This window comes from Propithecus coquereli, unplaced genomic scaffold (assembly GCF_000956105.1).
Source record: "Propithecus coquereli isolate 6110/MARCELLA unplaced genomic scaffold, Pcoq_1.0 Scaffold969, whole genome shotgun sequence".
Classification (NCBI taxonomy): Eukaryota; Metazoa; Chordata; class Mammalia; order Primates; family Indriidae; genus Propithecus; species Propithecus coquereli.
This window is the reverse complement of record NW_012156051.1, coordinates 219381-241471: the sequence shown is the minus strand read 5'-3', so window position 1 is coordinate 241471 and position 22091 is coordinate 219381. Positions and strand designations below refer to the sequence as shown.

At 42.3% G+C, this 22091-nt stretch overlaps 1 protein-coding gene across 3 annotated transcripts in view; it reads right to left on the bottom strand.

Moving 5' to 3' along the window:
* Window positions 1–345: 345 nt before the first annotated feature.
* Window positions 346–22091, bottom strand: part of LOC105827107 (melanoma-associated antigen D1) — a 43243-nt gene continuing 21497 nt past the window's right edge. Inside the window, exons 1-13 of one of the 3 annotated variants that reach the window (XM_012665131.1) lie at window positions 7820–7950; window positions 7227–7300; window positions 5791–6510; window positions 4472–5140; window positions 4281–4344; window positions 3975–4054; window positions 3713–3804; window positions 3406–3485; window positions 3272–3314; window positions 2941–3003; window positions 2244–2358; window positions 759–1148; window positions 346–556 (exon numbers count right to left, since the gene is read on the bottom strand). In XM_012665131.1, the coding sequence (XP_012520585.1) occupies window positions 771–1148; window positions 2244–2358; window positions 2941–3003; window positions 3272–3314; window positions 3406–3485; window positions 3713–3804; window positions 3975–4054; window positions 4281–4344; window positions 4472–5140; window positions 5791–6510; window positions 7227–7271 (2349 nt within the window). In that variant the 5' untranslated portion in view covers window positions 7272–7300; window positions 7820–7950 and the 3' untranslated portion in view covers window positions 346–556; window positions 759–770. Of the gene's footprint in view, window positions 557–758; window positions 1149–2243; window positions 2359–2940; window positions 3004–3271; window positions 3315–3405; window positions 3486–3712; window positions 3805–3974; window positions 4055–4280; window positions 4345–4471; window positions 5141–5790; window positions 6511–7226; window positions 7301–7819; window positions 7951–22091 lie in introns of those variants that run through there. The other 2 variants (XM_012665129.1, XM_012665130.1) reach the window with 2 other exon arrangements.

Here is a 22091-nt window from a genome sequence, read left to right as displayed (position 1 = left end):
GTCTTATCTCACCTGGAGTTCTACCTCCTGTCTTTTTTTAAATGAAACTGTCTGACCATCTACATCCTCCCTCATTATTTCACTTCTCTCAATGTCATTCCAGGACACCTTGCAGCGTATCTATCATGAGTCACTTAAGTGATATTGAATAGACTATACTAGTTCTTGGGTCTTGTTACCAGTTGTGTTCATTGATTCCTCCTTTGTTTCTCAATCTCAAGCTGCATCTACCCATATTTCTACCTGTTGAAAGTTGATCTACCTTTCAGAGCTGAGGCCCTGTCTCTCCCATATAACAATGTTGATTTCTCCCTGAACACAGAAAAAAAAGGGGGACACATCTAATTCACTTTGCAATTTCAATGTTTATTTCTGATACCAAAACTTGACAGCACACAAGGGAAAAAAAACAGCAACAGACAAGGAACAGCAAATAAATTTATCTTGCATGCCACTTTCAGTCAACAGGATGTGGCTCTCTAGATAGCTGTGTTTAGAAGGAATCTGAGGCTTCAGCCTTACTCAGGGGAAAGAGTATGGAACTGATCAGCAATATCTGTGAATATAAGAAAGAAAAAGTAAAAAGTCAATGATATGTATCAAATAGTAAGGAATATAAATACCAAATAGTGCTTCCCTATACTTTCCTCATCTCCCCACCATGGGTTTCCTATGACTCCTGGCTAATGCACATAAATACCACCCCATGGACCCTATATCCCCCAAAGACCCTAATTGCCCAATCCAAAGTGACATACCTACCCGACATCTCACTCGACCCAGAAGAAACCAATGGCACCAAAGTTGGCAGCAAAGTTGGCACTGGCTGTACCACCAGGGCCAATAATGGGACCGGCAAGGGTCTGAGGAAATCTGGAGCGGGCATTCTGGTGGTATCTGGCCCAGAAGGTAAATGGGATTCTGGACCAGGGATCTCCAAAATCTCCTTCCTCATCCCAGGTCAGCAGCTCAAACTCAATGTCATCCCAGCTCCAGGGCCCAGACACGGCCTCATCTCCAATTCCCATGCGGGTTCTCGCTTCAGCCCGTGCCTCGGCCTCAGCTGCAGCAGCATCCAGAGCATCCAAGGCCTCATCTGCGGCCTCCATGAACTGTGCAGTCCAGTCACGAGGGTCTCTCTTCTGAACCTGAGATGAGGAATAAAAAGAAAACAAAACCTATTTACAACAGTCAAGATATGGAATCAACCTAAGTGTTCATCAATGGAGGAACAGATAAAGAATATGTTCTATACACACATACAGACACACACACACACACACACACACACACACACACACACACACACAAATGGAATACTATTCAGCCCTAAAAAAGAAGGAAATCCTGCCATTTGCAACAACATGGATAAAGCTGGAGGACATTATGCTATGTGCAATAAGCCAGACACAGAAAGACAAATATTGCATGAGTTCACTTATATGTGGAATCTAAAAGAGTCAAACTCATAGAAGCAGAGAGTAGAATGGTAGTTGCCAGGGGCTGTGGTGGGGGGAATGGGGAGATATTGGTTAAAGGGTACAAAGTTTCAGTTAGACAGGATGAAAAAGTTCTGGAGACCTATGGTATAGCATGATAACTATAGTTAATAATAATATACATTTGAAAATTGCTAAGATAGTAGATTTTAAATGTTCTTACCATCAAAAAATGGTAAGTATATGAAGTAATGGATAATTAACTTGATTTAATCATTCTATAATGTATACATATTATCAAGCATCACATTGTACCCCACAATTTTATTACTCAATTAAAAATAAATGAATAAAAAAGGCTGGGTGCAGTGGCTCACGCCTGTAATCCTAGCACTCTGGGAGGCCGAGGCGGGCGGATTGTTTGAGCTCAGGAGTTCGAGACCAGCCTGAGCAAGAGCGAGACCCCGTCTCTACTAAAAATAGAAAGAAATTAGATGGACAACTAAAAATATACAGAAAAAAATTAGCTGGGCATGGTGGCACGTGCCTGTAGTCCCAGCTACTCGGGAGGCTGAGGCAGGAGGATCACTTGAGCCCAGGAGTTTGAGGTTGCTGTGAGCTAGGCTGATACCACGGCACTCTAGCCTGGGCGACAGAGTGAGACTCTGTCTCAAAAAATAAATAAATAAATAAATAAATAAATAAATAAATAAATACCTAAGACCTCATTCCTGCTCTGGGCCTTTCCCAGCCAGTGATACCTCATCCCTTGACCTATCAATTCTGGAGCAGTTCCTCCATTACCTCTGCAATGAATCTCAGCACTTTCATCTTGCTAGTCTCATGGTAGGAACGGAGGCCCCAGAGGAACTCATACTCAGGAGGGTTGCTGTTGGGCACTCGCCTGTAGTCCAGATACCTGAAAGAGCAGAAGAGTCTTTTTGTCTACCTACCCAAGCAGAATGGTAGTCCACTAGTGCAAAATAATCCTAGATTTTGAAACATCAGATTTCAGGTAGAAATTCCCTCTAGGGCTCATTCCTAAACACAATCAGGGTATTTACCCTTTAATTATCAAGCCTTGGAATTCCTGTGCTAGTGATTCTACACTAAGCAATCATGGAGAGCTGCAGAGGAGGCTTGTGTAGGGTCACGGAAAGGACAACACTTCATCTCACCCCTTCTGCCTCAACTCTAGCTCCAGGTTCTTATAATCTTGTCAATGGGCCACAGGCCCATTGCGATGCTTACATTGTAGTGCAAAAGCCTCAGCCTGGCCCAGCCGTGGGAATGTCTACCGTGGGAAAAGACAACTATCCTGCAGAAAAATTCGATCATGAGGAGCATATGTAATACATACAACTTAGTACCTATGTGCCTCTGTGTGTGTGTGTACAAACACAGTGTAAGAAACAAGCTTGGGCTCAAAGGGCTTTCTGAGGATAACTAGCACACAGGCATAATCACCAGGACCATAAAAAGCCCCTTAGGCATCACTTACTTCTGCTTTACAAACTCATACGTGAGAAGTTTCCTCAGATCTCCAAGGAGGGGATGTCTTACCCTAATAGTAAAAAAAGGGAATGCATAATAAGACACTATGACTTTGTCCAAAGAAAAGAAAAGAGCTTTCAAGCACAGAGGTCAGAGATGAGAAAAGAGGCAGAGAGGTCATGAATGCTTCCCCATCCACCCAGGTCACATCCTAGGGCTCTGAACCCCCCCAAACCAATCTCCCCAGACCACCACACCATCTTAATGCAATCCTGGGACCATCCTCTGTCGCCAAAGGATGATACAAACAGGCAAGAGATGAGACAGCCCAATCGTACCCAGGACGCAGTCCCATCTTGCGTAGTGCCTCCCAGAGGACAGCTGCAGTGGGAAGCAAGGGGAGACAAGGGATGGAAAATCAGCATGGAAATCAGGCTGCAGCCAACCCCCAGCTGCAGGTCCAGCCACTCACCCTCACTGGCACGGTTGCCATTCATAAAGATGACGCCCAGAATCACCAAGAGGAGACCCAGCTTGGGTGTGTCTTTGGTCCTAAAGGAGCACAAAAAGAATATATTTTTAGCAGCCATTTGCATGAGAGACCTCAGCCAGCTTGCCCATCTAGCCTCCCCAATATTCGTCAGCTATGGAAGAATTATACCCCAGCACTGCCCATGAACTGCTATGTGACCCTGAACCCTGGACTCTGAACTACTTGAAACTCCCAGAAGAAAAGCACCACTGAGAAAGGCCATGTTCCACCTCCTTTCCCATCTTACGTTCCCAGTATGCCAGCCAGGGACTCGGGGGTACTGATGAGAATATACAGGTGTTCTTCCTTGTCGATTTCTTTCAGTTGAATCCCAAATTTCTATAAGCCAAGAAAAAAGACCATGAAATTACAAAATCTAGCAGAAGCTACCCATAGTCAGTCAATCGCCTCCCTGGGAGACTTGCCCTAAACTCACAGTAGAAACCCCAAGAAATCTTTAAAATCAAGACTTTCCCAATCATTCCTGACCCTCACGGCTGCCTTCTTACCTTCTCTAGGACAAAGCATGCACGCTCAATGATTTCTGGATAAACGTCAGTGTATTCACGGATGATATCTCTCAGCATTTCTGTAGGAGAGAAGGACACCTGACCTGAGCGGGGCCCACAGAGTAGCAACCTCTTTGCTAGCTCTGCTGAGGGTAGCACGGCCAGGGTCCTCAACGGTGGAAAAGAAAGAGTTAGCCATGGAAGGGAGGGGATAGAAGGGGAAGGGACATATAAGCAAAGGGATGCCCATAGAGCATGGGGTGAGGGGCAGAGCAGAGGCTCGGGGAGGGGGCACTGGATGCCTACCTGAGCGCTTGATGGGCACCTTTGTGTAGTCTTTAAGCATCAGGTACTTGACCAACTTATTTGCCTGGGGGGGGGGCGAAGGAAATCATTAAAGTGATAAGATATTTGCAAAAAGCTTGGTTGAATTGTAGATGGAAAGATGACAAAAGAGCAGGAGAGGGGAAAAGGGACTGGGGAGTTACAGCTCTTACTCTTTCCTGAAGAAGGGCCACATCTCGGGGCTGTGCAGCACCTGGGTTCTGTGAGGCACGAGAGTTGGGTGAGGGGCGCAGATTAGGCGAGGGTCGCAGGTTATGCCAGTCAGGTGGAATCGGCCAGTCGGCGGGGATCCAGTCAGGTGGCAGCGGCCAGTCAGTGGGAAGTGGCCAATCGGGTGGCAGCGGCCAGTCGGGTGGAAGCGGCCAGTCAGGAGGGCCTTGCCAGTCTGGGGGGCCCTGCCAGCCCGGTGGGGTCTGCCATCCAGGTGGGGTCTGCCATCCAGGTGGATTCTGCCAGGCCAGTGGGTTTGGCCAGACAACTGGGCCAGGCCAGACAATGGGGTTAGGCCAGATCACCGGGTTTTGCCAGATTACTGGGTTTGGCCAGATCACTGGGTTCTGCCAAGCAACTGGGTTCTGCCAGGTTGGTGGGGTCTGCCTAGCTGGGGGGCTCTGACGTGCTGGTGGGGTCTGCCTGGCTGTCTGGTTTTGCCAGCCTGAGGGGTTCTGCCAAGCCAATGGGGTCTGCCAGAGCACATTGGGAGGTGCGCTGGGTGGATTCTGAGTGGTCACTGGAACCGCTGCAGACCTCCAGGTCCCTGCAGCCAATGGGGCCCGTCTCTGATCCCCACTGCTACTCTCTTCCACATTCAAGTTATTAATCTGCATCATGAGAGAGAAGAAAAGTCCAGGGTCACCAGCTGGTTCTCTGTCTTCACCCTATCTACTCCAGGAAGGCCCTCTAAACCCTAACCTGTAGTGACAGCCTGACCCACTAGACATAGGTCACCCTGACTCCTGGGCTTGTCTTTCACTGTCTTCCAGGCAAGAGTTTCATCTCCGAACCAGGCCAGGAGCAACCCAAGGATGGGGCCTAAGGCTTCTCTTCTTCCTATGTCCCATCCACCACTGGCTCTGCTTGTACCACCCTGAACAAATCACTCAAGTCACTTCACCTCTCTGGGACGTAGTTTCCTTTTCTGTATAACTGGGACTATGATCCCTAGCTGGTAGGAGCTTCCTTCAAAATTTAATGATAACCTGTGTGAGTGTGTCTAGCTCAAGACTTAACACATCATGGCTACTATCAAAATGTAAACTGAATTACGTATAGGTTGTATATATTATTTGTGCCCACGGATTATCTCCCCATCAGTCTATGGACACTCAGAGGACAGGAATAAACATTCTCAACATCCCCTGCAGCCTAGGTGAATACAGTTATATATATATTTTGTTCTGATTAGAACACATGGACAACCTCAGAGAAAAAAGGAGAGATAGAAGCAAAGTGAAGCTAGTAGGGATCTCACCTTGCGGGTCCTCTTGCCACGAATTATAGTCCGGGACTCCAGATTCTGAGCCTGGGAACCGTCTGCTGATGTCTGTGCAGCTGCCCCGTCAGGTTCGGAGATACCTAGGTCTGTCTCTATGTCAGTCTGGGAAGCGGCAGTTCTGACCTGATTTACATTCTGGGTCTGGGTATCAGTTATTGGGGCCTTAGTCGTATCATTCCAAGCCTTGAAGGCTGTCTTAGGCCGGTTGTTGGCCATCTCATTGGCATTGAGAGACTGAGAGAAATTGTAGGTGGCATTTGGGCCCACCTTAGCAGTGGCATTCTGGGCCTTAAAGGCCATTTCAGACTTGTTAGCAGCTAACTCACCAGTGGTTGCTGCCTGGGAAAAATCATAGGCAGCATTTGGGCCCTTTGGGGTGGCATTCTGGGGCTTAAAGGCTGCCTTGGGCTGGGTGTTGGGCATCTCCTTGGCATTATGTGCCTGAGAGAAATCATAGACACCATTAGGGCCTTTTGTGGTGGCATTCTGGGTTTTAAAGGCTGTCTTAGGCCTAGCGGCAGCTGCTGAGACCTGAATATCAGCCATCTCATTGGCAGTTGGGGGCTGTGAACTCTGGGGACTAGCATTGGGCCCGCTGGCAGCTGCCTTCTGGTTAGTAGGTGGAGCCTCCGAGATCTGGATCGCCTCCATCAAGGTCTGCATAAGCAAGGCGCTGTCTTCTACAGAGGCCTCAGACTGCAAATACAGGGGAAAAATATTAAAGCTCTGGGCCTCCAAGGCGGGAGCAGGAGAGGGGAGGGAGCAGCGCAGCAGGGGAGCTGCAGGCAGGCGGTTGGTGCAAAAACAGGAGGGCTGAGGTAGAGACCTAGGGGGTTCTCCAGGGATGAAAGGAGGCGGGGCGAGTACAAAACATGTGGTAGGGGTGGAGTGGAGCAGAGTCAAAATGAGGGGTGGGGCGGTATGAGGAGTGGGCAAGAACGGGAGGGGGTGGGGCCGAAGGAGGAGTGGGGTTAGAGCAGAGTGGGTGAGGCGTGCGGTAGCAGCTCAGGGCGCAAGGCGGATCCAGGAGTTGAGGAGAATAAGTGGGGGGTCGCGCCGGCTGGGGAATGCAGGAGAGAGGGAGGGTGGAGGCGGGAGGTTGGGGGAGGGGGCGACAGGCTGCTCTACATGCCTCAGGACTAAGGAAAAAAAATGGTTCCTTACCCAACCCGCATTCTCCGGGCAGATTGCCCTGACTACTAACAGGGTCTCCCCTATCTCTGAGCAGGGACTGATGGCTGAAAAGGGACGCCCCTCCCCCCCTTCGATAAATGATGAGAATTCGAAAGTCGGAGTCTAGGCACTAAAAAGGGCAAAATCGGACTGAGGCATTTGGGCGACCACAGGGGTCCGAGGGAGTGGGGGGAAACTGTCGGCTGGGGAAATGGTGGGGTGGGGAGCGGAGATCTCACCTGGAAGCCGAGGAGGCCCGCACCACAGTCCATATTCTGAGCCATGGCTCCTGTCCCTCTGGCAAGAGCAGAGCCTGGGGGTTTGAGAGAGGGGCTGGGCGTTACACTACAGAGGGCAAACACGAAAGGCTGAACAGGGGGGAGGTGTCTGTGGTTTGATCGTGGGGGCAAATGAGGTGCTGAATGTGAGGAGGAACGGGCCCGATCGGAGCGGGAAAAGTGAATGGGCGTCTAGATGGAGGTTCTGAATCCCGAGAAGCTGCTGACAGGGAGAAGCTTCAAATTGGGGTTTGGAGGGCAGATTAGAGTTCTGAATCGGGTGGGGGAGGGTTGGCCGTTGGGATTCGCATTTGGGAAGTTGCATGGAGATTCTGAAGCAGCAGCAATCGTATAACAGTACAGATTGAGGTCAGGAAATCTGTGAGGATTTCGAACGATGGGAGGGATAGGATAGGGTTTCTGAGTCAGGAAGGATCGGGAGGGGGATGTGAAGGCGAGTCGAAGGGGATTCAGAATCTAGGGTAAAGGGATCGGGATAAAAATGGGAGGCCCGCACCAGCGGGCAGATGCCCTGTCTGGGGGCTAATTCTCACCTTGCCTCAGGCCCCAACCCCAACCCCCTCGTTGCCTCACTTCTTCACGACTCAGAGGATCAGGATTGCTGTGCTCGGCTCTCAGCAGCCGCACTCTCTCCTTGTCCAGGAGAAAATGCCAGCGCGGCAGCTTCGGCGACCCCGCCTCTTCGCCTTATATACCACCCACCGTCTCAGGACGTTGTGCGCATGCGCACACAACGAACAGCCAAATAAAGTCCCGCCCGCTTTCCCAACAAAAGCTTCGTCCTGGAGCCCATGATGCGCATGTGCGCTGGAAGACAGTCCCGCCCCTTTGCCAACACACCACCCCACCGCCAACCAGGTTGACAATATACATTGGTCCCTCCCCTTCCTCTACACCCCCTCCCCCAACAGATGCGCTGTGCCTCTTGGTCCCACCCCTTGCCCCACACACCGGCCCCCTACCTTTTCCGCAATGCGTCTCTATTCTCTCTCTCCCCTACTCAAGGCCTCTCCTGTCAGGTTGGCATGCATCTCCACCCCCTCGCTCAGCACCGCTTAGGTCACTATTAAGGCGGTCTCTGCGTGGGGTCTTTAATTGCAACAAGTGTTATTAGGCCTATGCTGAAAGCTCATCTACTTTGGGACCCAGAAAATGGAATGGCCAGAGAGGATACATTACTGAAGGTAGTAAAGTCTGTGCCTGCCACGTGACTCTACATGAGTGCCCCTCACTAGCTTCCAGACTCAGGGAACATTGGCTTCTTCCCTGCTCTTTCTGCAGCTCCAGCCATGGACTCATTTTGTGTGTGTGTGTGAGTGTGTGTGTGTCCGCGCGCACGCGGGGGGGGGGGTGTGAGTAGGGAAGAGCATGGCTTGTACATCACAGCAGGGTCTGTTCTGGGGTTTGTCTTCCGCTCACAGCAGCCCTGGGAGGTGGATGTCAGCATTTCCATTTTACAGATCAGGACGCTGAGGCACAGACATATTGCATGAACTAGACAAGGCCACAGAGCCAGCGAACATAAAGTGCAAAATTTGAGCCAGGATCTTCCTGACTCCAAAGCCCACATTTTGCTAGTGCTGGCCTGGGGACCGAGGCGCCAACCCCCTTCCTGCATTTGGGCTACAGACTCCCCTACCCTAACATCTGTCCCAAACAAGGAAGGTTTCTGTTCTAGGAGGCCTAGCTCCTAGAACTAGGAAACTCATGCTCTGCATTCAGGGCACAGGCAGAGGTCCCAACCCCATCCCATGCCTGCTCTATGTGGGTCCATCCAGGTGTGGGAATTGCTCCTTGGAGTCCACTCTCTGCTTCAACTATCAGGCCTCTTCCCTAGGAGTGACACAATCATGCTGCCCCTGAGGCCTTCTTGATGCCCACTGGAGTGGCCAGGACAATCAGACACCTGTGTCTGAGCCATGGCAAGGCCTGGTTCCTTCCAGGGCCTGGAGCAGTAGTGGCCTGAAGCTGGGCTGGACTTCAGAATTCCAAGGATGGAGTGCCTGAACTGTCCCTAGCTGTGTGAACCCACTGAAGTCACTAGACTTCTCTGAGCTGGGTTTCTCAATATGCAAAGTGGAAAGCATAGTAAGTGGGTCCTAGCAAGGACACATACTGCTATGCTTCCAGGATGACTGGAGAAACTAAAAAAGGCAGAAAATGGTATACAGATGTGAGGTGACTCAAATTAAACTGATAGTTTCTCAAAATCCAAGGCAGATCTTTATGCATTTCCCATTTGTTCTGGCATCAACTCCTGCCAGAAGCCTGCAAATGCTAGGAAGGACTGCAGCACTTGGTCCCCAAGGGCCAACATCAATTCTGCCTGGCTGGATGACTTTCCTCATCTGTTGCATAGCAACCTCCCCTGTCAGCTGCCTGTTTTTCCTCAGCACTTCCTCTGTAAAGTGTCTGCAGTGGGACGTGATCAGACTCAGGAAAGGAGGTCTGAAAAACCATTATAGCTATCCGTTTCCATATCTGTGACTCCATCCTAACTTTGGCCTATGAATTCTAGATCTGTAATCCAACTGCCTACCTCACTCCTCCAATTGAATGTCTCTCAGTATTCTCAAAATTAACAGGTCGCAAACTGATTCCTTCATATATATCCTCCTTCCTACCAGAATAGTATTTCTCCTCGTTATGCCCTTCTCTCCCCTTTAGAATATGAGCTTCTTAGGGAGATGGATTTGTTTGTTTTATTCGTTGCATCCCCAGCACCTAGCACCATACCTGGCACATTTTTATATGCTCGATAAATATTTGTTAAATGAATGCATGAATCATACTATCCACCCCATTGCTAAAGCAAGAAACCTAAGTGGCATTTTTTTTCCTGTGATAAATTCACTTATTTTTTTTCTCATTATACAAATAATGCATATTCATCATTAAAAATTCAAACATTGCTTAAATATTGTAGAAATTAAGTAAACATCACTCTAAATCTCATCACCTTGAGAAAATTGGTAAGATTTTGATGCTACCTTTTCATATATCATTTTATGCATATATGTATATATTCTTACATAACTGGGATTATACATATGCCATATATTTTAAATTGCATTCTTTTCCTTACTGCTTTCCACTCCTTCCTTTGACTTCTGCCTTCACCTGCCAGACATGCATTTGTAACACCATTTTTATATCCTTCCATGCTCAAAAAGTCATGTTTTTTTATTTTTACAAAAATTAAGATATTATATAAGCTTTTATGCATCTACCTTGACAATCCACCTCTGATTCATTCTTTTAAAAGACTGCATAATATTCCATGATAGGAATGTGTCACAATGTATTCAACCATTCCCCCACAGATGGACATTTATTTTAGTTTCAGGGATTTTTTTTGGCGGGGGTGGGTGGCACACACACAGCAACATTGCAACAAAAATATTTGTATATATCTCCGTATATTTTAATGCTTAATGTTGTTTTTATCTCTATGACAGCAGATGCCTAGGAGTAAAATTAACATACTCTACAGTGCTTGGTATTATAATACTTTTCCACTTTTTTGCCAATCTGGTGTGTATTTATTTACTGGTATTTCCTTGTGCTTTTAATTTATATTTCTGATAAGTAATGTGGTAGAACTCATTTTTATATATTAATGAATATATTAGATTTGTTTTGTAAGGTGCTTCTGTAAGTCTTTTACCTATTTTTCATTTGGGTTGTCTATCTTTGTCTTATTGATTTTTAGTTCTTTATACAGTCCCACAGATCCTTACTGAAAACCCTTGGGGCCAGATATATTTCAAAAATGTTTTCCACATTTTAGTAAGGTAATACAGTGGATAAACTGTATATTACTTAAGAGTTCCAACTGCAAAAGCCGCAAAGGCCAGATATTCACTTCTTCACATCCCCTTGCCAGCTAAGAGAATGTAATCTAGGATTCACCAGTGGGGCAAGCTCCCAAAGACGACCCTTCAGATTCAATGATTTGCTAGAAGGACTCATAGAACTCAGAAAAGTTATTATGGCTATGGTTTATTACGGTGAAAGAATACAGATTAAAATCAGCAAAAGTAAAAGGTACATATGGCAGAGTCCAAGAGAGACCAGGTGCAAGCTTTCAGTTGTCCTCTCCCAGTGGAGTTGTATGGCCAGTGCTCAATTCTCCCAACAATGATGTGTGAAAGCATGTATAAAGTATTGTCAACCAGGGAAGTTCACCCAAGCCAAGGGTTTTGATTGGGGGTCAGATAGGCATGGAGCACCTGTGTGGCTGACCTTAGTTATTCAGTCTCCAGCCCATCCAAAAGTCAAACTAATATCACGTAGCCCAAGGCTCCCACGATAAATCACATTGTTGTTAGCATAAACTATCTAGTGTGGCCCATGGCCACAGGTAAACAAAGATTCTAATAAGGCTGGATATTCCAAGGGCTTACAGGTTATCTCCCAAGAGCTGGCCAAGAGCAAGACCTTTCTTTGCAAAAGACCTTTTTTTTGGGGGGTGGTGGGGATTAGAGGGAAGAATGCACAGGGTTTGAACACTCCATGACTGCTCAGCTTTCACTGTACAAAGAATCATATAACTCAGATCTAATACTTTTAAAGGAGTGATTCAAAGATGCAATGATGGAATTCATTGCCATAGTTGTGGTGGTGGGAGCAGCAGCCACAAGAAAAACCAGTTTCTAGGGGCAACATTAGCAGCAGGGCCAGCATCCAGTGTCCACTGTTCAGTGGTGGCAGCTAATACTTACAGCACACTTTTTGAAATACAGCTGGTGCCCACCTACTTTCAGCAATATTTTATTAATTCTACCGCTTTTTAAAAATTTTAAAAACTTTTTATTTTGAAATAATTATAAATACACAAGAAATTGCAAAGATAGTACAAAGAGGTCCTATGTACCCTTCATCCACTTCTCCCAGTAGTTACATCTATGTAAGTACAGTACAAAATCAAAACCAGAACTATAACAGGTATATAAAGTTCTATGTCACTTTATCCCATGAAGAGGTCTCTACAATCACCACAGCAATCAAGACACAAGTATTCCATTACCACAAAGATTTCCCTCGTACTACCCCTTTATTATAGTCACACCAAACAGCCCCCGTTCCCACCATCCCTAACCCCTGGCAACCATTAATGTGTTCTCCCTCCCTATAATACAATTTGAGAAGATTATAAAAATGGAATCAAACCATATGTCACATTTTGAGATTGGCTTTTTTCACACTCTGCATAATGCCTGTGAGAGTAAGCTGTGTGTACCAACAGTTTGTTCCTTTTTATTGCTAAGTACTATTCCATGGTACAGATGTGCTACACCAGTTGGCTTAACCATTCACCCACTGAAAGACATCTGGGTTGCTTCAAGTTTTGGGCCATCACGAAGAAAGCTGCTATAAACATTTGTGTACAAGTTTTTTTTTTTTTTGTGTGTGTGTGTACAAGTTTTTAAGTGAACCTAAGTTCCCATTTCTCTGGGATAAGTGCCCAAGAGTGCAACTGCTGGGTTGTACAGTAAGTCCATGTTAGTTTTACAAGAAATTACTAAACATTCCTAGAATGGTTATACCACTTTACATTCCCACCAGCAATGTGTGAGTGATATAGTTTCTCCAAATCCTTGCATCTGTTGCTATCAGTAATTTTTAGAAATCAGTGTGTAGTAATATCTCACTGTGATTTTAATTTGCATTTCCCTAATGGTTAACAATGCCAAACACCTTTTTATGTGTTTATTTGCCATCCACACATTTTTTTTTTTTTTTTTTTTTTTGAGACAGAGTCTCTCTCTGTTGCACTGGCTAGAGTGAGTGCCTTGGCGTCAGCCTAGCTCACAGCAACCTCAAACTCCTGGGCTCAAGCGATCCTCCTGCCTCAGCCTCCCGGGTAGTTGGGACTACAGGCACGCGCCACCATGCCCGGCTAATTTTTTTTTCTATTTTTAGTTGTTTGGGTAATTTCTTTCTATTTATAGTAGAGACGAGGTCTCCCTCTTGCTCAGGCTGGTCTCAAACTCCTGAGCTCAAACAATCCACCTGCCTCGGCCTCCCAGAGTGATAGCACACATTCTTTTTGATGTAGTCTCTTCATGCCTTTTGCTCATTTTTAATTGTTTTCCTTGTTTTACTGTTGAATCTTGAGAGTTTATATATTTTATGTACAAGTCCTTTGTCAGATATATGGTTTGCAAATATTTTCTCCTAGTTTGTAGTTTGTCTTTTTATCTTAACAGAGTCTTTTGCAAAACAAATTCTGAATTTTGAGGAAGTCCCATTTATTGGGACTTTTTTCCTTTTAAGGATTATGGGTTTTATGTCATTTCTAAGGACTTTTCAACAAGCCCTAGGACAAGATTTTCTCCTATGTAATTGTCTAAAAGTTTTATGGTTTTAATTTTTACATTGAAGTCTGTCATCCATTTGGTTTTAAGTTTTGAATGAGGTGTGAGGTTGAGGTTGAGGTTTATTTTGGGCAGGGAGGGGGTCAGAGCTATGGATATCCAATCAGTCCAGGATTAAAAGGAGATCTTTCGTACACTGAATTGTTTTTGCACCTTTGTCAAAAATCAGTTGGCCATATTTGGAAACTACTTCTGAGTTCTCTATTCTATTCCACTCTTCTGTGTCTATTCATCTACCAATACCACAGTCTTGATTACTGTATTTGACAGTCTTAAAATTGGGTAGAATGATTTCTCCCCTTTATACTTTTTTCAAAATTATTTTATTTATTGTTCTAGTTCTTTTGTCCTTCCATATATTTTTGGATAATCTTGCCCTGTATCTACAAAACATCTTGCTGGGATTTTCACAGGAATTGCACTCAAACTGTGTATCAATTTCGGGATAATTAATATATTTTCTATATTGACTCTTCCAATCCATGAATATGGTCTCTCTCCATTTATTTTGGTGTTCTTTAATTTCTTCATTAAAGTTTTATAATTTTTAGTATAGAAGTTCTGTACATGTTTTGTTAAATTTATACATGTTTCATTTTTGAGTTATTATAAATGGTATTCTGTTTTTAATTTTGGTTTCCGAATGTCCATTGCTGGTATATAGAAATTGATGTTGATATGTTGCTCTTATGGCCTGTGACCTTGCTCAACTCATTTATTAGTTCTAGAAGTTTTTTTTTTTTTTGTAGATTCTTGGGAATTTTTACATACACTATCATGACATCTGGAAATAGTTTTATTTTTTCCTTTCTAATCTGTATGGCTTTTATTTTATTTTCTATCTTACTGAGCTGGCTAGAATTTCTAATACTATTTTATTTAAAGAAGTAGGCTTAGATTTACCATTTTTAATATTTTTAATTTTTATGGTTACATAATTATACATATTTATGGGGGTACATGTGATATTTTGATACATGCACACAATGTGTAATGATCAAATCCGGTAATTGGGATACCCATCCCCTCAAATATTTATCATTTTCTTTGTGTTGTGAACATTCCAAATCCATTCTTTTAGTTGTTTTGAAATATATAACAAATTATTAACTATAGTTGCCCTATTGCAATGAACACTAGATCTTATTCCTACCATCTAATTGTCTTTCTGTACCCATTAACCAATCCCTTGTTATCACCTCCTCTCCACTACCCTTCCCAGCCTCTGATAACAATCATTCTACTCTCTACCTCCATGAGATCAATTCTTTGAGTTCCCACATATGAGTGAGAACATGTGATAGTTGTCTTTCTGTGCATGGTTTATTTCACTTAACTCCAGTTCCATCCATGTGTTGCAAATGACAGGATTTCATACTTCATGGCTAAATAATATTCCATTGTGTATATGTACCACATTTTCTTTATCCATTAATCTGTGGATGGACACTTAGGTTGATTCCATATCTTGGCTATTGTGAATAGTGCTGCAATAAACATGGGAGTGCAGATATCTCTTTGATATACTGATTTCCCTTCTTTTGGACCTATCTCTCACCATATACAAAAATCCAATCACAATGAATTAAAGACTTAAATCTAAGACCTGAAACTATGAAACTACTAGAAGAAAATATTGGAGAAATGCTCTAGGACATTTGTCTGGTCAAAGATTTCTTGAGTAAGACCTCAAAAACACAGGCAACCAAATCAAAAATGGACAAATAGGATCACATCATGCTAAAAGGAAACAATCAAGAGACAAACTACGGAATGGGAGAAATTATTTGCAAACTATTCAACTGACGTGGGATTAATAACCAGAATATATAAGGAACTCAAACAATTCAATAGCAAAAAAAAAAAACCCTCAAATAATCCAATTAAAAACGGGCAAAAGATCTGAATAGACATTTCTCAAAAGACATACAGGTGGCCAACAGGTCTATAAAAAATGCTCAACATCACTAATCACTAGAGAAATGCAAATCACAACCACAATAAGATACCATCTCATCCCAGTTAAAATGGCTTTTATTCAGTCTCTCACCATTAACTATGATGCTAGCTGAAGGTTTACTGTAGATTTCTTTCTATAAAATTGAGGAAGTTACCCTCTATTACTGGGTTGCTTTATTACTGGTTTCTTCTGCAAATGTCTTGATTTCTTCTTCATTATTGAAGGATATTTTCATTGGGTATAATTCTGGGCTCACAGTTCTTTTCTTGTAGCACTTGAAAAATGCTGTGGCCTCCATGGTATCTAATGAGAGATCTGCTGTTACTGCTTTGGTGTTCCCTATAGGTAAAGTATCATGTCTCTCTTTGGTGGCTTTCAAGATTTTTTCCCTATCTTTAGCTTTCAGAAGTTTGAAAATGACATATCTTGTGTAGGGTTTGCTTAGATTCTTGAATCCTTGAATCTCTGGGATTGTTCTTTTTTTCTTCCCAAATTTAGGAAATTTTCAGCCATTCTATCTATCTCTGAACACTTTTTCAGTCTCTCTTTTTTCTCTCTTCTGTGACTACAACACATATTTAAATTCTTTTAAGAATCCAAGTGCCTAAATCCGTTTTTTATTTTTCGGTCTATTTTGTCTTCCATTCCTTAGAATGGATAATTTCTATTGTTCTATCTTCAAGTTCACTGATTCATTCTTCTGTTATCTTTATTCTGCTGTTGAGCTCATCTACTGAGGTTTTACTTTTTTAAAGTTCATTTATTGACTTTTTTAGGTTTTTAAATTTCCTATTAATTCTTCCTTATATCTTCTATTTCTTTTTGAGATTTTCTATTTCTTCACCGAGGCTTTTAATTTTTTCATTTGTTCTAAGCAGGTTCACAATTGCTCACTGAAATATTTTTAGGATGACTGTTTAAAAACCTTTGTCAGATGATTCAAGTACCTGTGTGATCTTGATGTTGGTGTGTGTGGATGTCTTTCATCATTCAGGTTGTGATTATTACAGTTCTCACTATGACAACTGATTTTCGATTGAATCCTGGATACTTTGCATATCTTATTTAAATCTTCTGTTTTACCATCTGTGGGGAGAAGTCCACATCCCCCACTTAGCCTCCATTGATACCTGGGAAAGAGGGGCTCCTTATTACTGTGGGCTAAGTGAGAGTTCCAGCTCCATATTAAGCTTTTACCAATACCACTCTGGAAGAGACTTGGGTGCCTAATTACTTCTCTCCAAATGGCCCCCAGTGAGACCACTGGTGGATGGGTGTCATTGTTACTGTTAGGTGGTGATAAAAATCCTAATTGTTCATTAGGCCTCTTCTTGATACCATACCATTGGTTAGGGGGAGGAGTACCTCATTATCACCCATTAGGGGTGGAGCTCCAGGGTCTGCACAAGGTCTCTGCTGACACTGAGGGGACTGGGCTATTCCCACTCTCCATTCACTCTATCACTCTGTCAGGGAATTGTAGATCTCATTACAGGCTGGTAAGGGTGGAAGTCTAGGATCTCTAACTGGCCTTTGCTGGTAGGAGTGAGGCCACTGTCTTTCCTCTGCTGTTTAAAGGCTAGAATAGGGCAGTTATTATCTAATTTTTTTTTGTCTTGCTGGGCTGTCTGTTCTTTGGATAGAGAGAAAGTAGACTTATGTTGGTTTAATTTTTGTTTCACCCTTTGGTATTTTCAGTTTGCCAGCTTCTCTAGGGAACTTACCTCCATGTTGTTCCTTGGGCTCCAAGTTCCCTAGAGAATATATCTTCTTCTCTTCAGCTTTCAAGGTCTTCTTATGTTTGGTTTATATATTATGTCAAGGAATGAAAGGGAAAAATACATCTATACCATTTGCCCCTTCCTTCTGGAAGCAGAAGTCCTCAACCTTAGTGTTTTTTTTTAATCTATTGTGATTTCCTAATGGATAATCATACTATAAGGAAAATAAATAATTTATCACTTCTCTTAAAATATATATAGCACTTATTTTATTGTCCTGCCTTATATGATTTGCTAAAACATCAAGAACAATATTGAGTAATGATCTCAGTAAGTAACATCCCTTTCTTTTTTCTGAAAAGTCTTTACCATTTCACGAATCGGAATGATTATCACTTTTCTATAGTTTTAAAAAAATCATATTTAATAGTTTCTTTCTTTTCCTATTTTACTTTGTGTTATTCATAATGCCTCTCTCTGCCTTATTCCCTAATCTAATCCATCACTTATCCCTGTTGATTCTACCATTTTAAGTACATTTTTATTCCTTTCTATTCTCTTTTTCTCACTTTTTCGCCATCGTGTTAGATGGGACCATGGGGAGATGGAAAAATGGAGAAAGAAGAGTCAAGTAGAAAAGAGGGGGTGAAGAGGAAGAGAGGAAGAAAAGAAAGAAGAAAATAGGAATAAGAGAAAGGATAAATGAAAATAGCAGTTGGAAGTAAATGGAATTAGGAAGATAAGGAAAAATAAGTATGAGTGGAGAAAGAATGGATACAAAGTTGAAGTTGAAAAAGCAGGAGGAAAGAGAATAAGGAAGTAGAATATAGAAGGGAGAAGAGAATGTAGGATGGAGGGATGTGAGAGGGAGGCAGGAGTAGATAGAGGGGTGCTACGGACAGAATGTTTGCGTCCCTACCAAATTCAGATGTTGAAGCCTAAATTCCCAATGTGACAGTATTCAGAGATGGAGCTTTTCGGAGGTAATTAGGCCATGAGGGTGGAAGCCTTCATGATGAGATTAGTGCCCTTTTAAGAAGAGACAGGAGAAACCTTGCTTCCTCTCTGTCTGTTCTCCACCTTGTGAAGACACAATGAGAAGATGGCCATCGGTAAACCAGGAAGAAGAGGGCCCTCATCACACACCAGATCTGCCAGTGCCTTGGTCTTGGACTTTCAAGACTCTAGAACTGTGAGAAGTAAATTTCTGTAGTTTCAGCCACCCAGTCTATGGTACTCTGTTATAGCAGCCCAAAGTGATTAAGACAAGGAGTTAAGGAGTAGATGAAGAGGAAGGGAAAATAAACAAGGAGAAAGGAGAAAAAGAGAAACGAGGGAGGAAATATTAGTAACTAGGGAGAAAAGAGAAGTATTTGAAGTAAGAGAGATGGGGACAGGAAGAAGAAGAAATAAAGTGAAATCACATCTCACCAATGACAATGATTTCATTCTGCAGAGAAGAATGCTGAATGTTAGAAGTTCTCCTTTCCTCTCCTCAAATACCCAGTTCCCTTTATATTGGTACCCACCAAAATGCCAGATGTCATTTCTCACATGTTTCTCTGGCCTTGAGGTAAGACGACCATGGTTTTTAACTAAAAGAGTCACATACCCCATGTTTTCAGTAGATAAATTTGTTTGGGATACTCAGCATTTTTCACATACTTTCTGCTGCAGATTGTTCAGCAGGTATTGATATTATCTGACAAACTCGGGTGTGCAGGAAATGTAAGTTTTTGCTCTGCAACTCAACATAAATTTAATGTTAAGTTTCCATTCTACTGAGTGGTTGAAACTTAATCTCCAGCGGTATGGAGTCTCTCTCATCCTTTGCTTTGGGGCTGTGTCTAATTTCTGGGGATCTTAACTAGTGTCAAAACATCAGGATAGGTAACATCTGTTGAGTATCATATATCCACGCTGGCATTCGTGTTGTATTTGTTCACCAATGTCTGTCCAAGACAGGCAGTTGTTCAGTTGAGCTTCATTCTTTATTGCAAAGCCCCTTTGGGTCCAACTCTCTCTGTGGGTATCATACAGCACTCATATACATGGGTAATATTCTGCTGCTCCTATCATGCTGGGGCCTGTTAATCTCTGCGAGGCTTTCTCCTACATATACTCCCATGATACCCCGAAATAAGGGAAACCATGTGAGAAGGCCTAAGGCTCAGAATGCCTATAAACACCACATAGACATTTCTATTTTGCAGCCTCTTCTTCTTCTGCCCTTACCAAGGAAGTGAGATATAAGGCTACATTGCTTGAGGTTCTGACAAATCTATCTGGGGTTTCTTCCCATCCCTGGAATATGGGGCTTAGGGTTTCTCTTTTTTTTCCCCAGGAACCCACAGTATCTATGGATTCCTTGCTTCCCCTTTGCGTTTCTTCCCTGCAGAATCAATGTGAGGCTAGAGGCACCAACAGCAAGATCAAAAGCTGGACAAACTAAAAACCAATGACTTTTTTTTGACCTGTCAGAGAAATGAAATTTCAGGGCAAATCATCACCCTGAAATCTTGAGGGACAGGCAAATCTAGAATCCTATATGCATAGATGAACATTAGAAAACAGAATGGAGCAGAAGAAATATCAAGTTAATAATGGTTAAGGATTTTCCAAAATTAATGACAGACACCAACTTACAGATCCAAGCAGCTCAGAGAACACCAGATATCTTACTTACATATAATGAAATAAGGATAAGAATTGTAGCAGCCTTTTTGTCAGAAACCATGCAAGCAAGAAGAGTGAAGTGAAATATTTAAACTGTTAAAAGACCCACCGACCTAGATTTCTACATATAGAAAAAGATCCAAAAGTTAAGGAGAAGCAAAAAAAAAAAAAAAAAAAAGGAGAAATAAAGACTTTCTCAGACAAACAAAGCCTGAATGAAATCATCACCAGTAGACCTGCCCTGCAAGAAATGTTAGAAGATTTTATTCAGGCAGAAGGAAAATGATATAGGGCAGAAACTTGGAAGTACATAAAGAAAGAAAGAGCATTGGAGAGGGAATAAATGAAGCTTTTCTTCAAAGAGGAAATCAAATCTGCAATTACAGAATATTTTGGGATGCTATAATCAAAGGAAATTTATACATCTTTCCACTATTAAACAGCTACGTGCAATTTACAAGAGAAATATCCCAAATGTAAAGTTACAACAAGGATGAAAATAAAAGGATAGAATAAGTTATGGCACACAAATAATAAACAAAAGAAGATGATGTATAATATTAATATCAGACATAGTACATTAAGGCAAAATATTATTTGAGATTAAAAATTCACTATATAATGTAAATAGATTAATATGTAAATCACAATTTAACAGGTATGCAAGAAAAAATAATAAAACCAAAATTATAGCATGAGATTATAACACCCCTTTCTTAGTAAATGACAGAATAATCATATGAAATAATAGGTCCTTCTTGAAGCCTCTGTATGGATAATATATATTAAGGCCCCCAAATAAAGATTATAGTACTTCAAAATTACCACTTCAGAATTCTTAAATCCCTCCTCCATGTTTTCTGGACTGAAGTCAACCTGATTTTATCGTCTTCATTTACATATGTATAAGAATTGAAAAACATTTGTAAAGTATGCCTACTAGGTGCTAGGCATCATGGTAAGTGCTGGGGAAATAATGATGAGCAAAAACACATGTATTATCTGTTTTCAAGGACTAATGGATTTCAGTCCAATGTAAAAAAAACTGAGTCCAGTTGGATTTCTACAGTTTTAAGAAACTTTACTAGGTTTTTGGTGCCAATTTGCATCATGAGAGCAGGCAAAGTGACATGTTAATACTACGTCAAATGCATTTTCTCATGGACTTAAATAGATCTTTCTTCATACTGCACAATTCCCTTCCAGTTAATTCCTCACTCCCACTACCATAGCAACTCACATTCCGTTAATAAGCAGATTATCCAAAGAGACAAGGGGAGGAAGCCTGCAATGTACAGTTTGGGGACGTTTGTTTGATATCTCATCAGATAATCTTACCATATGGGAACTTAGTATCTTGTGACATAGAGCCTCTTTCATTGGCACTGGAAAATTCTGAAATATACCTCAATGCTCTGAGATACTTGGTATATGATTTAGTACCATATGTGTCCTCAATGTTCAGCATCAACATAAAACTTATAAACCACTAAATTTGAGAATTATGGGGCATTAACACCAATTATAACAGATATGTAGCTGGACCCAGAAAAGTCATCACAAACTTCAACTTATGACATTTCCTGATTTCATTTTATAAAACAAAGATCATTTGAAAAATGTTGGGAAAATGGTCCATAGCAACTCCACCATCACACATACACATGCACAATTATAATTAATATACTTCATCTGAGACTTGTACATAATCTTCTATCACAATTATTTTGAATAACATTTTCTATGACATAAAAAAGCCTTTGCAAACTTCTTTATAATAACTGTGTAATATCCCATCATATAAATTTATCTACTGGACTAAATAACAAAAATGTTTCTATTTATTCTTGTTCATTAGGTTATCACTGTAGTGATTTTTTCCCCCAAAAAACCCTATGTGTATATCCCTTAATTATTTCCTTATAGTATATTATTAGAAATGAAATTACTAGGTCAAAGGGGAATGACCTATTTTAAGGATGTTATTCAATAACACCAAAATGCTTTCCAGAAAGGTTTTTGTCAACACTAGCAATGCAGAAGAGTTCTTATGTATCCTTGATAGTGT